Genomic DNA, 14,946 nt, shown 5'->3' on the forward strand with positions numbered 1-14,946 from the left:
AAGGTCTAAACTGACCTCTGAACTTTTTTGCCTTTGCTTTTCATTCCGAATATGGCATGTACATACACACACACACACACACACACACACACACACACTGTGAGTAAGTGTGTGCATGTGTGCGTGTGTGTGTGTGTGTGCGTGCGTGCGTGTGTGTGCAATGCTCCTGCAGTGAAAAAGCCTCATACTTGTAATTTGTGAAGACCTTTGGTGCATTCTTTTAATTTCAACTACAGGTTCTTCCAGCAGCAATTAAGGCAAGAAGACAGGATCGACTTTAAAACATCTGCAGACACCTTTGGTGTATAATAAGAATTTAATGTAAATTGAAAATATTTTTAAAATGCAATTGAATAAAATAGAGACATTGTTTTATGATACTTTAAAGTGAAATACAGTTTAAAAATAAAACAACCAACCATGCAAAGTAATCTTGTAACAGACTTCAAAGAATTCAAGCCAAAAAATGTTTATCTTGGCAGGAAAAAGTTCCATGCCTGGTCTGCCTGTTTATTGCAAAAAGGAAAGATATCACACCCTCTAGTGGTGGATGTGTGCTATTACAACTTGTAGTACTTTCTCCATACAAACTAGACTTTAACTAACGTTAGGACATTAAGTTAGTGAGAAAATTTGGGGAAAAAAACCATTTATTGATGCTTGAAAAGTTTGCTTAACAATTGTCCAGACACCCACATTTATAACATCATCTCATTGAGTGTGAGAGAGAGAGAGAAAGAGAGAGAGAGAGAGAGAGAGAGAGAGAGAGAGAGAGAGAAAACCCATTTTGGCAGAAAAGCCATTGCACTTTGATTGTTTGCACCATATAACGATCTGACTTATCTGTTAACAAAATCAAGATAGACTTTACAAATAAATAAAGACATAAAAAGAGAAGTCAGCACTTAAAATAGGAAGTGAATAAATGAAGTAAGACCAGAGAGACAAATGTAAATTGTTTGTAACATAATCATCCTAAAGAAAATCCATGAGGGTTATCATTATTACATCAGTAACTTGCATTGCAACCCTGCACGGACACACTGTCAACACAGTCTCAGGTTTTAGGATCCCAGTGATGCTACAAAAAAGCTATAAAAAGGTTGTGTTTTAAAAAAGCTCTTGAAGACCTTTGCTTGATGAGTGCAGTAATAATTTGGCAAAATAAAATTAAGCACTGAGAAGTAGATAGATATTTCTGAAAAATTGCACTTTGCAAAAAAGGTCAGTTGATAACCACAAGGTGCATCAACCTCCGCTTTGATAATTGGAGTTAACATCTTGAGAAGCCATTTATGCCAATATTAGAGCCAACAGTCACTAGTTCATGGAGCAATGACAGATCATACTGTATGTCTTTTTTGTGATCGCTCAAGTGCAAGAGATAATATCCTTGAATCTAAAATCTATGTAAACACATCTGAAAACATCATGATACTTAAGAGACAGAGTATAATAGTAACCTGGTGGAAGTAGAATTACTAAATTAAAAAAATCAAACCTAATCAGATCTTCACGTCTAATGTCTGAGACTAAATGTGAAATATTAAAACACAGCCATAGAGCAGAAGTATGTCACATGAGATCAATGTTTTCAGTGAATCTATACATGAATATTATTTTCAAGGAGAAAAAAAACATTTTGAAATACTTTAATTATTTAGATACAAACATTCAATGTGTTAAACTAACATATTTCCTGAATAAAGCACTTGAACAGTCACATACATTCCTTAAAACTATGAGGTACCTCAGCTTTTAATCTGTTCAAAAAGTCATGAAAGATGTTGATTTAGGTCAGTCGAGCTATTCTGTAATACATAACTCTATCTGTTGAAGACAAGAAGGAGGTAAGACATGCAAAAATGGGAGAGAAAAAATGGATAGACTGATGGATAAAGCAACACTGGAAAAGAGAAATGAAAGAGAAAAATGAGTTTTGTTAAGATATCTGTACAAGTATTAAAACACATTGTTTTACAAATCTTTAAACACACTCTCAATTTCACCATCCCTTGTTTATTTCCCACTAAAAATACACTAAATCATTTTGTATCAAACACCTGCTTACATGCTTTGAAAAAACAAAGTCCAGTTTGCATGATACTGAGCATGTCAGTGATGTGACACAGAGTGGATTGAAATAAAGTCTGAAAACACTGAACGCTCTTCTCAGGGTCTCGCTGTGTGAACTCCTGACCTTTGACACACGTCCAGCACCGTCTGTTCGTACTACAGTTCGTCCTTGTAGGCAGCTGAAAGCATCTCGGGTGGAGCGGCCCCTTTCAGGGTCTTGTGGGAACCCCTCCAATCCGTGCGTACTGAGTCGTCGTCCCACAGAGTCGACGTCTCTGTGTCGCTGACCCACTCTGGGTCACCGGCGAAGTGACAAGGCTGAACTAGAAGGGGGCGTGTACTGAAGGCTTGTAAGTTTCTGTTGGGGAAATGGGACATGTAGTTCTCGCTGCAGAGAGAGAAACAAATTTTATTGGTTTAATACTTATAATGTTTAAAATGGCACCATAAAAAAACAGAATTAAATCAGAATAAGAGATTATATTTTCCAATCATTTGATTAATAATTCCTGATGTACTTTTAATATATGCCAATTTAACAAGAGATGCAGACAGAGTTTCAAACTCAGCTCAGGAACTCTCAGCATGAAGGGCAACAGCAGGACCAACGTGGTAAACTGTTGGGATTCTTAGCAAACTAGTCAAGCATATGGAATTAGGCTAACAGAGATGAGAGAGAAAGAGGGAGAGAAAAGAGAAAGTGGGTTGGCTATAAGCCAGTTTTCCACACATGATGGGTCACACACTGCCAAGCCTTCTGGTTTGCAGGCCTCACAAAGCCAAGGTGCATTTCATCACAGTCATACGGGTCCCAGTTACTCTGATCAGAACTGCGGGGCTCTGAGGAAATCTTTTTCGGCAAGGGCTCATTTGAAAGGTTAAGGGTAAGAAATCAGTCCCGACTTAGATACAGCCTTACACATGAGCAATGGGGGGAGGCCTTTGTGATAAAAAAAAAAAAAAGGAATTCATGTGGGTAGACAAAGAAAAGCAGTTCAACTTTTCAGACCACAAAGAAGACATAAATGTAGTTGCTGTTTTGAGAAACCTTGGAAAAGTTTAGCACAAAAGAGAGAAAAGTGTCTCTGTCAAAGGGTAATGCGCACACAGGAATGCTAAAACATCACAATGACAATGCTAGAAAGTAAAAAAAACCACAACCATGCTTGCTGCTCTGTGAGGCTGATAAAACGCTAAAATAGATGTGCTTATTATTACATACCATAACAACAATGATAGTAAAAGGAGGTAAATTAGCCTAGAGACAATACCGGTTAGCATATTACTAAGACAAGCATGAATACATGCTACAATGGCAAGGGCAATAAGTTAACAATAGCCATACCAGCGCCTGTTAGGCTGAGAAAAAACTAGCACGGGCTAACATGCCACAGTGCCAATATGACAAAAGAAAGTAAACAAAAAGGTCTAAAGCAGCTCTGTAAGGCTAAGAATTGCTAACACAGGCATGCCACATTCAAATAAAATACAGATGGTACACAGCAGTCTTACGCAATACTTGCAGCTCTTTCAGGCTAAAAAACTAACAGATTCATGCTAGCATGTCATATTTACAATGCTTACAATTTGAAGCAGGCATAGTAAGTTTATTGTTCTCTCTTTTCTGTTTTCTGTTAAAATGCTATGGTTAGCTTTTTTTGGATCCTAAAAGGAACATCCTAACACGTTTCATGCCATCCCTCCAATAGTAATTAAATTTCTGTTGGCAGTGAACCATCATTGTGATATTTTAAATTTGTAAAAGTTCAGCAACAGATAGTCACAAGCTCATCTGCATCCACTTAAAGCTGTTCAGGTCTGTCTGGCAAACACACTTTATACTAAAACAGCTGCCCATAATCCAGAGAATCACTCCCAGAACAGACAATGCCACAAAATCTGTTAAACAGAAAAGGACTATCTTCAGAAAGATTTAGGAGCTATTTTGGAATGTGGTGTTCTTTTTGAACTCACAATCTTAACATATTTTACAGCCAGGCATAGATATTATCACCAAACTGACCTTCTTTTCATAGAAACTATAAAAAAAAAAAGAAGTAAACCTCAGACTTTCCGTCAGCTCTTTAATCTACTTATCCACAAAAGCAAGCTAAATAAACCGGCATAGCATGTATACAAGTTTGTGCAACTATAGGGAGGAATGCTTTAAGCGAATTATGAGGTCGTCATTTTTAGCTTCAAAAGGTCTCACAGCAGAGGATGTAGAGTTCTGAGAATTCAGAGACATATAAATGATTGAAAAGAAACAATGTATGAGAATAGAATGCTGCACAAATAAAGCAATGAGCTGTAGTCAAACTTACTTTGGATGCTTGTCATACATGATGGGGAGGAATTCATCAACAGGCAGCATCTTGGACAGAGGCTCAGCATTGAGCAGTTTTTGGGCTCCCTGCAGGGAGATGGCGTAGGACAGAGTCCAATACGAGTAGTCAGCCATCACCAGGTTTCGAACGTTCTCCACTGCCTCCTCTTTTCCAGGATTCACCTGCTTCCTGCCCAAGTATCTGCAGCAATATAAAGCCATAATAAGCCAGGGGGAAAAAGAGGATTAGGAGGTACAATGAAGTGGCAAATACCTGAAACCTCTGAGTACTGAAAACTGGTGCATTGTTGCTGTTCTTTTGTGGCCAGATGTGTTGGAAAATTCTTTTTTTGCAGGATCATTTATTTGCAGCATTTGTTGAACATGTGTCTTTTAAAAGAGCTACGGCAACCACAAAGTGGAAAACAAAGATGCTGGTACATTTCCAATCTTCCTGCTGACAACCACTTTTGAATGCTTTCATCTTGTGTCCAAGCTCTATGTATTTATTTATTTATCTTTCAGAGAAATAAGCTATTGTTCTGTTACAAACATTAGTTTTCTTTGTCTTTTAGAAACCATAGCAACAGAAAATAAACAAAAGAGTTATGTACATTCCTGCTCATGAACTTCTGATCCTGTTCCTCACATATACACTACATATATAACATCCGGACTTAACCTTACCTTATCTTTCCCTGTTTAACCCTTTTATAACAAGAACTGCCTTCATAAGACATATCAATCTTACATAATGTCCCAGTCCAGCTCAGCCTGCTCCACCTCCTCCATCAATCTGAGGACTCGTCGTTTGAAGTTGGCCTGGAAACGAACGTCGTCTTCAAAGACCAGCGCCTTATCCATCTGCAAATCCACCATCTGAGGAGAAAGGAAAAAAATCTTTTTTTAGAGATGATTCAGGAATACTGAGGACAAATATCTCAGATTTTTTGTTCATGTGAATTTCAATTATCATCCCTTTTGTGAACCTAAGTGAAAAGTTCAAAGAAGTTGAGAAGAGATTTTTTTTGCCACATTGCAGATGACATTCTTTCTTTCATTACTTATAAATATGTGGAAACTTTTGTTTTTTTATAGATAAATTATCCCCAAGGTCTCATGCATTTTGAGAGTTTAATATTAGATTAATAAATTCAACTGCCCATTCAGGTGTTAACTTAGCTTCATTTAGCTATACTTAGCACAGGAATTGAAAGAAAAAGAAGAAGCTAGCCTGGCTGGGTGGTCATTTTTACACTTACATTTTTGTAGCGACCAAACAAACAGGATGTTACTTTTTAAATTATATGAGATTCTGGAAAAGTTGGTTGATATTTGTAACTCAAAGGCTAGACAAATACACACCTCTTGCCAATGGGAAAGAGATTATCTTAGCCTATAAGGTAAGCAACTTTAATCGCTATCATGATAGCTACAGTAAAGTGTAAGGCATGGACATAAATAAAGAAGAATAGCCGGCAGAGACAGAAGTCGGAGAGGGGTTCATATACTGTATGTCGCTAACTTGCTTTGACTGTGTTGTTTTTTTTTCAATTTTCAGAGACAAAGCTAGTGTATATACAAACAACAGATTTTGCAGGATATATGCATTCAATTTCACAATTTAACAAGTATGGATTAGATTAGAATCAAACCTCAGCTTTAATTATTCTGTCACACCTCTAAAGATGGATGTTCTCACCTCCTTCCAGATAAAGTAGTGGCTGAGGAAGCAGCCCACCTCTCCTTTGGTCAGCGTGCGTCCAGAGAAGGGGTCGTAGTAGCCTGGCAGCAGGTCCACACCCAAGATCTTTATGTCACTGCTGTTCAGTGCACTGCATGAACACACAAAGAAGAGCAAATTTTACACTGTCACATGCACCCTGCTTCTCATAAAGAATCTCAGATATGACAGGTAAATATTGTGCTGTCTTTCAGAATATACATAAATGAAGATTCTACATCATGTGCAACTCTACAATGAATAACTCCACCAGGACAACCTCCAAAATACAACAGTCCCTGGCTGTCCAGATGTACTGTATAGGGTTAAATAAAGCAATATTCATTCAGTCTTAGATGTCCTCATTCTGCTTTTTCTCAGAATGTGATCAGAACTGTACAATAAACCCACAGTATGATCTGAGAACCATTCAATTATTGAACATATCCTTACATCTCTTAAGGAGGAGAAGGTATTAGTAAAACATTTTTTAGTCTTACAGATAATTGAAGGTTCAAAGGAAGCATATAACAAATCTGAATAAAGATATTCATTACCAGAATGTTCTTTATAAATCAGAATTGTATCCAATAACCAAGAACTAGGAATACATTAGTACAGTAACTACAGTACAGTAACTATAAGCTGATAATCAGTATAGTACATTTCTGTTAGCAGTGTTATTTGTTTATGGTGAACTATTCTCAAATCTATATTTTGTCAATATCGTCTATTTTTGTCTTGATTAATACACACACTCTCCATCGAGCCAATTTGGTGTAGTCACAATGTCAGGTCTTTTTTAGAGCGTGCACTCACTTTCCATCCACAGCGTCCACCACCTTGACATCAACCTCCAGCTCATTCAGAGAGTGCAGCATGCGGTCTCTGCGGTCCTTACGTCGCCGCAGATTAATCAGATATATCTGAGGAGAGTAGGAAAATGTTGTTTTTTTTCAAATCTGTTAACCGTATGTCATCATACCTATAATGTGCTCGTATTATTTCCCTTCATACTGTGTAGCTTCTCAAGTTGAATTAAAAGCAGATGTCAAGACGAAGGAAGATCTCAAGAGGCATAAACCAGGATTTTGATTAAAACCATACAACACTAATGATGGCCTTGTTGTTGAAAAGCTTCATTCCTGGCATGGATCAGGAGGTAGAAATTAACCTCCATTTACAAGAACACACCTGCACTGATTATAGTCCTGGATCAGCCTCTGCTTAAGTCTCTTTCTACAATTCACTTAGCAGACGCTTTTATCCAAGGGACGTACATCAGAGAGTAAGTACAACACAAGCAAGGATCTAGAAAAAAGGGAACAATGTCAGTAAGAGCAAACGATCAGCTTTGAGTCCGATTGGACGCACAGGTGCTGACAGGCATTGCACAGAGGCAAAGCACAACATTGACAGCAGCTCTTGAGAGCTCTAATCAGTATAGAAACCATCTTATAAGTCATCGTTATCAAACAAAAACCATCGTCACTACCATCATCATCATCATCAATAATATCGAGACCATCATCATTAAGTTAGTAGGTATTCATGAAAGAGCTGGGTCTTTAGCTTTTTCTTAAAGGTGCAGAGGGACTCTGCAGATCGAATGGAGTTTGGAAGTTCATTCCACCACCGGGGGGCGACAGAGGAGAAGAGTCTAGTCAGCGTCTTAGGACCCTGTTGTGAAGGTTGGATCAGATGCCTTTCATTGGCAGAGCTTAGTGGGTAGGAGAGAGTTAAAGTAAGGAGGAGCCGTTTTTGTCGCTGTTTTTTAAGTGAGCAGCAGAGTTTTAAATTTGATGTGAGCAGTAACTGGGAGCCAGTGTAAGGAAATGAACAGCGGAGTAGTTTTCAACCTGCGTTGGGTTTAGTGTGGGTTTTTTGAGCAGAGGGGTGACCAGAGCTTGCTTGAATGCGGTGGGGAACAAACCTGTTGACAGAGAGGAGTTGATGATATGCTTAAGTGCAGCATTAAGCGGAGAGGAAATGGTCTGCAGGAGGCTTGATGGTATTGGGTCCAGAGGACAGGTGGTGGGCCGAGAGTCTAGCACAAGCTTTTAGACAAGTCTTTGCTTATAGTCATTGAGGTCAGCGGACTGTTTGGATTTTTGCCATTTTCTCTCTGCTGACCTCAGCCCTGCTCTTTGCTCTCTTATGACTTCAGTGAGCCATGAACTAGGGTGGGTTTTGCGAGCGGGTTTGGACACCAGAGGGCAGAGCTTGCTCAGAGATGAGGCTAGTGTGGAGCAGAGTGTGTCTGTAGCCTCGTCTGTAGAGAGTGCGGTAAAGACCTTATGGACAGGCATGGCAGCCATTACCTTGTTAGACAGCTGAGCTGGCTTGAGCGATCGCATGTTTTGGTGGTATGACACCATTTGTGGGTGTGCCTGATGGAGTTCCCTGATAGATGCAGAGGGGTGACAGTCAGGTTTGCTGTCGAGCAGTTCCGAGTCGGAATTAAATCAAGAGTGTTGCCAGCTTTGTGGGTAGGAGGAGTTGGGACTTGCGTGAGGTCAAATGAGGATAGGAGAGCAAGGAAGTCTGTTGCCTGGGCTTTATCAGTGCGTATATTCATGTCTCCCATTACAATCAGTGGTGTTCCATCATCAGGGATTTCTGAGAGTAGCATGTCCAGTTCCACAACAAAATCATTCAGATTACTCCCTGGTGGGCGGTAAATGATAGCAATGTACATTTTAATAGGAGCAGTAACCAAGATTGTGTGATATTCAAATGAGGAGTTGTTGCTCAGCGGGAAGAGTTTATTGAATTTCCAGGTATTAGAAATGAGGATACCTGTACCACCTCCACGTCCAACAGAGCGGGGTGTGTGTGAGAACACTGTGTCAACAGAGAGAGCAGCTGGTGTGACTGTATTTTCTGGGCGGATCCAGGTTTCAGTAAGGGCAAGTGCCTGAATGTCTGACATTTTTGCAAGTGCTTGGATGATTTCAGTTTTATTCAGTTCCAGAGGCCAAAAGTAAATAAAGGGTGGGTAGAAGAGGCTTTCTTAAGCAGAGACAAGTTGTTAAGATTGCGTTGTCTATGACAGATGTGTCTTTTCCTGTTCCCATGAATGACAGAGATGTCTTTGTAGCACATGTTGCGTTTAGCAGATGACCAGAGGAAATAGGCAAAGCAGTAGTCGTGGATGCCCGGGCTCTTGTGGCCACACTGAAGTGTCAGCCCAAACAAAGCCTGACAACGACCCACTATCAATATCTACTCAAAGCAAGTTTCGATTCACCCACCTAGCTGACAAAACCTTCCTAGTTTTCAGATCAGGGCTTGTTCTGCTGGCAGTTTCAGATTCAGACTCTTTTAAGCTTGGATTTTCGTGAAAATCCCGCCCCAGATTTTCAGCTTGCAATCAACAGAGGGTGTGACACGCGTCAACTGCCTCTCACTGTTGATGCTCAGAGAATGAAACTTAAATGCTCTTTGTTTGCTGCTGATGAATGATGGTGTGCATCCAGCAAGTCTCTTTATCTTTAGCTTAAGCTACCTCAGAAAAATTATGGGACCATTAAAAGCATCTATCATAAGTTTACTACTTGAAGTGGAAAACTCTTTCCACTGTTTAAATAATTCAGTCCCCCAATAAACACTATATCCATATATTATGAAATAATGATGCCCCTTAAAAAAAGCTGTATCCATACCAGAAAAAAAACATTGGCTCTTACCTCATCAAAGCCCATGAGGTCTCTCTGTTTGGGGAACATGTGGACAAAGCGGGAGGGATGCATTGGAGGACCATCAACTAACAAAGGAGGAAGATGACAAATTGAAAATGTAAACATCACAAGAAAAACTGTGTTCCATCGTTTGTGTTCCCTGTCAGTGTTTAGATTGATCAACATTGCAAAATAGCGAGAAAGGGTGAAAAGGGGTGAAAAGGGATGCTCTTACTTAATGAATCGAGATGAACATGGACAAAGTTGAGGCGATCATCCTCCAGGGTGTGATGAGGTTTTGCCGGGACGTTAAGGTAGCCATAGCGCTCCTTGTTAGACAGGTACATCTGTATCTCTGAGCATCAGAATTGAATCAATTCAGAACTAAATCAACAAAATATTTATTTTTCTCGACATCTTTTAAGGCGTTTTCATGAGAAAACAGAATAAAAAATAATTGGTTACTAACCTGCAGCCCGGCAGGAGAAGGCGAACACAATGATGTCATCATAAGGCCACGAGTAGTCATCATGAGGAGGGAAGAAGGCCAGCTTCTTCATGCCTTCCTTCCTTAAATCCAGCAGCATGGTGGAGTGGACCATGGGGACGGGGAAGCAGCCCAGTCTGTGGCGATGTCGGGTTGGGAAATACTCTGCTGTTCGGCGATAATATCCCTGAGAGAAAGAGAGCGATGGATTTTGATAAACAGCAAGTGAGCATGCAGAGATATAAAAGTGTGTTCACACTCACCTGAGGAGTGATACCACACCAGTAGTTGGAGTACGCTCCCTGAGAGTCGAGCATGGGAGCGATGACAGACTTGTTCTCTGCTATCAGCAGGTTGAGTGTCTCTGGGTTGGTGAGAATATTGTCTGTGTCAGCGTACTGAAACAGAGTCGCAGAGGAAACAAAAGAAAGGAGAGAAGAAAAAAAAGAAAAGGCTGTGAACAATCGATGCCAAAACTTGTTCTTGGAAACAAGAGCAGCGGAAAGGGAACACACTTCATCAGATAAATCAAGAGAAGAGACCAATATGAATCTTACACCGCCGTCACAACAAAGATTATTTGAACACTTGCCAGAATGTAATCGGCCCAGCGTTTTCTGGCAAAGTTGAGAGCTGCCTGTTTCAGCTTCATTACATACTCGTATCTGCTGTTGGGCCAGTGTTTTGGACCCAACTCTCCTGCATACGACCTGCGAAAGAGAGAAAAAACAATCACTGTTTGTTTTGGTTCCAATTTGCACTCTAGCTTTCAGTAATAAATTAATGAAAGAAAGAATGACCTAAAACAAAGATTTTCTTTGGGTGTGGGTAAATCTATTTTTTTATTATCTTTATTTAACCAGGTTGTTCCCATTGAATTTAGAAACGTCTTTTCCAAGGGAGACCTGGCCAAGACAGTCAGCAGCAAAAACATAAAGTAACAGACATAGACACAAAGTACCATTTACAAAACACAAAAAAATGTGCATGAAGAGAGAACCATCTGGGAATCAAATCTGGGAGTCAGTAGTTCAAGCAGTGGAGGTGTAAAACATCGACATCAACAACATATAAAGTCTGCTTCCAAGTCTTTCATTTTAGATTTAAAAACATGCAAGGACACCAGCTCCTTGAGTTTCAAGTCATTACACCCAAAAGCCTTTTTCCCAATTTCTGTCAGTTCACCTAAAGAAATGTTGTATATGTCAGTACATTGCTCAAATTTTAGCTCAACTGATAGCTTGTAAAGATGAATGTCTTGAAGGGATTTAATCATATGGAAAAGCAGAGCCATCATTCCGAATAACGCAGATTAACAAATACTGTAGATTCTGTCTTAAGCTACACAGTGGATCCACTGTGGCTAATAAGTAAAGTACAGATTTAGAGGTTGAATTGATGCACTTTGGTTTTGCATCAGACAAAAATAGCCAGAAAAAAGTGCTTTAAGTGCAATTTTTTGCAAATGTATTTGTGGACCTCATGATCAAGTTAAAGAAAGTCCCCAGATTTATGTCTTTTCCTCAAATTCAAGGCACCTGATCAAGTATGCCCGCAGTCCTTTAAATTGTATTTAACCAGAATTTAATTTTCTTTAAGGTTTCTTTTGGGGCTTTTTGTGCCTTTATTGTAAAGATAGGAAAGTGGACAGAGTTGGAAATCAGGGAGAGAGACAGAGGGGAACAACATACAGGAAAGGAGTCACAGGTCGGACCCGAACCCGGGCCGCCCGCCCGGAGGACTACAGCCCCCACACATGGGGAGCGAGCACCATCCACCAGCAGCCCTTATCAGCCATTTTAACAGGAATTTTCCAATGAGTTAAAAAAATCTATTTTAAAAGGGAGTCCTGGCCATGACAGCAGCACACAAAGTTTCACACAAAGAACAAACAGCACAGTGACAAACAGAACATTTTATCAGACAACACATTTCCAGCTTTCAGCATTAAAGCATGTACATTAACTGATCTAATGAGCCCTAATCCTGGTTTTAAAATGATTCCTTTCCTTTTCCCAGATAAGTACTGAAAACACCTTTTTAAAACATGTTTGGACTCACGTGGGCTTGTCCATCGGTCTCCACTCGACATAATGGTAAAACTTCTGCATGACAGTGAGCCACTCTTTCAGAATGGCTGTGGAGTTGTCCGTGTTGTGATCCGTGGCCGCCCTGAGCAGCACAGAGAGAGCAGAGTGTCAAATAAATACTCAACACCAATCCACTGTGTTTCAAATGCTCGTTTCATTGAGGGGAAATGAATGCACATGATATTCATTGTGACTTCTAGCTGAGAAAGATTTCTTACACCGAGTAGATGGTTAAAATTTAGTTAAGGATCCCTTTATTAGGAAGGCACTACACGTTAGTGGGCTAGTTTCTTTCAATCAGGATGTCACACTGGCTCTTCTGTGAACACTGAGTAACTGTAAGCAATCTTTGAAACTGTTATTTAACACGGAAATGACCTTTAACATCAGGGAGCCCGAACTTCTACTCCTGCAAATATGACTTGTTGAAAAGCAGGGTTGGCAAAAGGTTATTTCTAAAAAATCTCCCCTTTACATCTCTTACTATGGGAGGCTATTTTGGTCCTGAGAGTAAATCAACAAGTGCACTCACACTGGATTAATGGGATAATGTATTTCTATTATCAGGTTATTCATGTGATGGAGTAATTGAAATGTGACACTCCAAGACAACTTAGTTTAACGTGAATCAAGACATTCTGTTTTGAAATTTCAGAAAGTGCAACAGAAAATGTCTTTCTTGAACATCCTGCATACACACAGCTATGAAAACACCACCTACACTGAACCATTGTTACCTTACCTTCACAAATATAACACCAAATGTTTCTTCATCTTTACAGACAATGAATCAGTCTTACCTGATTATCAAACTCTACTGTGCCATGCAACAGTTAATAATTCCTTTAAGATGCAAGTTCATCAAGTTAAACAAAGCAGAAGAGATTTTTAAATGACACCTGGGTTGGTTTGATTGGCACATAAACTGCATGCAAGTACCCAGCAGAGGCAAATGCAGACCCTAAGAGGACAGCTCTGTTTTGAGTATTTTAACAGTTAGTGGAAAGCAGACTTTATTAAAATCGTGTCTGAGGAAGCAAATTAGTCAGAAGCATCTCCACAGTACATAAAATGTCACGATATCCACAGTAGGAAATGAAATATTGAGCAGCCCGCAGTGAGAGGCGCAGGGAGAACAGGGGAGGGGGTACGACGTTGCTGCTTTCACAAACTCATTTAAATACCGTTGACCTTTTGAACGGCTGCTGTACTGGGATACAAAAGGAGTCACTACAAACAGCCTGACAGAGCATGCAGAGTCCATGCAAGAAACCCACCACACAGTGATGCGGTCTTTGGGGTAGTTGAGTCTCTCCAGAGCTCCGAGGTAGTACGGCAGGGAGTGAGCATTGTTGCGGGCTATTATCGCGACAACCACGGTCGGAGGCTGCATTTTCGACTCCTCCGGATACTTTTCCTCCGAGAAGTAACAGTCAGCCTGTGAAACAAAGACCCATAAAGCTAAAAAGTGAAGAAACATGGTGGAAGCTGCGAGGCTTTGGAATCCACAGGTTCGGCACGCAGGACGCGTCAGCAGTCCCAGAAAAAAAAGGGCTTTCCCTAAAAAAAAAAAAAAACTTCACCCCCCCCCTAGTTATAAGACAAGCTACTCGTTTTTTCCATCAAGAAATCCAGGCCAAGTTACGAAAAGGGGTTGAATTACAACTTCCGCATTGCCGTTCCATCTCACAAGGAAAGTCTGACAACGATAAATCCAAAGATTAGATGAAGGCGTGATTTGGCCTGACACTAGTTCTGAGTAAATCTCTGTAACGTTGACATAGTGGGGAAGCAATGACGTGTAGCACCAAACATCCTGTGGGGAGGGGGGGGGGGGGATAAATAAACCAGCTGATCACGTCTCAAACAAAAAAAAAGAATAATTCATGCCGTAAAAGTCTAAATCAGAAATATTAACTGAGAACTTTTATTTCCTTCATACATCTAATCAGAAGTCAACCGGAACATAATGAGGAGATTGGCATTATTATGTATACACCAGGCTAACATACTTTATTTTGTTAAATAGGCCTACTTAAAACAGAAAAGATTATTTAAAAAAAAAAAAGAGTTGTCCCAAAAACGCTCTATAGTAGGCATGTTGGTGATGATGTTTCTTTTGGCAGCAGGTTCACAGATTGACCAGCAGAGGGAGGTTTGCTCCAAGAAAAGGCCCACTACTCAACCTTACTGTGTGATTCATGTGGTTGTCTTTGGTTAATAGTGGGAAGTAACTGATTACATTTTCTCAAGTTCTGTTGTGTTCCCTATTGGTGTTTTCTTGTGCTGTACATCAGTGTTTTATTCTCGTTCATACGGAACGATTGTACTTTTGACTTCTCTACTTTTATTTGCCAACAATAGTTACTTAAAATGTGGAAAGGACCATTTCACATGACAAAATCAAACTGAAAAAAAAATGATGCACTGTTACAGATTAAAGAGGTGTGTGTGTGTGTGTGTGTGTGTGTGTGTGGGGGGGGGGGGCATCTGTATTACTACATTTACTCTGAGAAATGATTTTCCGCCACATAATAACAATAATTGCCTGATATGTTTTAAGC

The 14,946-nt window shown here is 40.0% G+C and overlaps 1 protein-coding gene across 1 annotated transcript; it reads right to left on the reverse strand.

Annotated features, from left to right (window-relative positions):
- Positions 1 to 632: 632 nt before the first annotated feature.
- Positions 633 to 14,162, reverse strand: cercam (cerebral endothelial cell adhesion molecule). Its single transcript, XM_020638061.3, has 12 exons — positions 13,660 to 14,162; positions 12,354 to 12,464; positions 10,885 to 11,002; positions 10,556 to 10,690; positions 10,275 to 10,479; positions 10,041 to 10,160; positions 9,815 to 9,891; positions 6,945 to 7,051; positions 6,105 to 6,237; positions 5,154 to 5,281; positions 4,401 to 4,604; positions 633 to 2,464 (listed from the first exon to the last, which is right to left on the reverse strand). Exons 1-12 carry the CDS (start codon positions 13,860 to 13,862, stop codon positions 2,233 to 2,235), a joined length of 1,773 nt encoding a protein of 590 aa, XP_020493717.1. The 5' UTR covers positions 13,863 to 14,162; the 3' UTR covers positions 633 to 2,232.
- Between the last annotated feature and the right edge of the window lie 784 nt (positions 14,163 to 14,946).

The sequence above is a fragment of the Labrus bergylta genome, chromosome 17 (assembly GCF_963930695.1).
Source record: "Labrus bergylta chromosome 17, fLabBer1.1, whole genome shotgun sequence".
Classification (NCBI taxonomy): domain Eukaryota; kingdom Metazoa; phylum Chordata; class Actinopteri; order Labriformes; family Labridae; genus Labrus; species Labrus bergylta.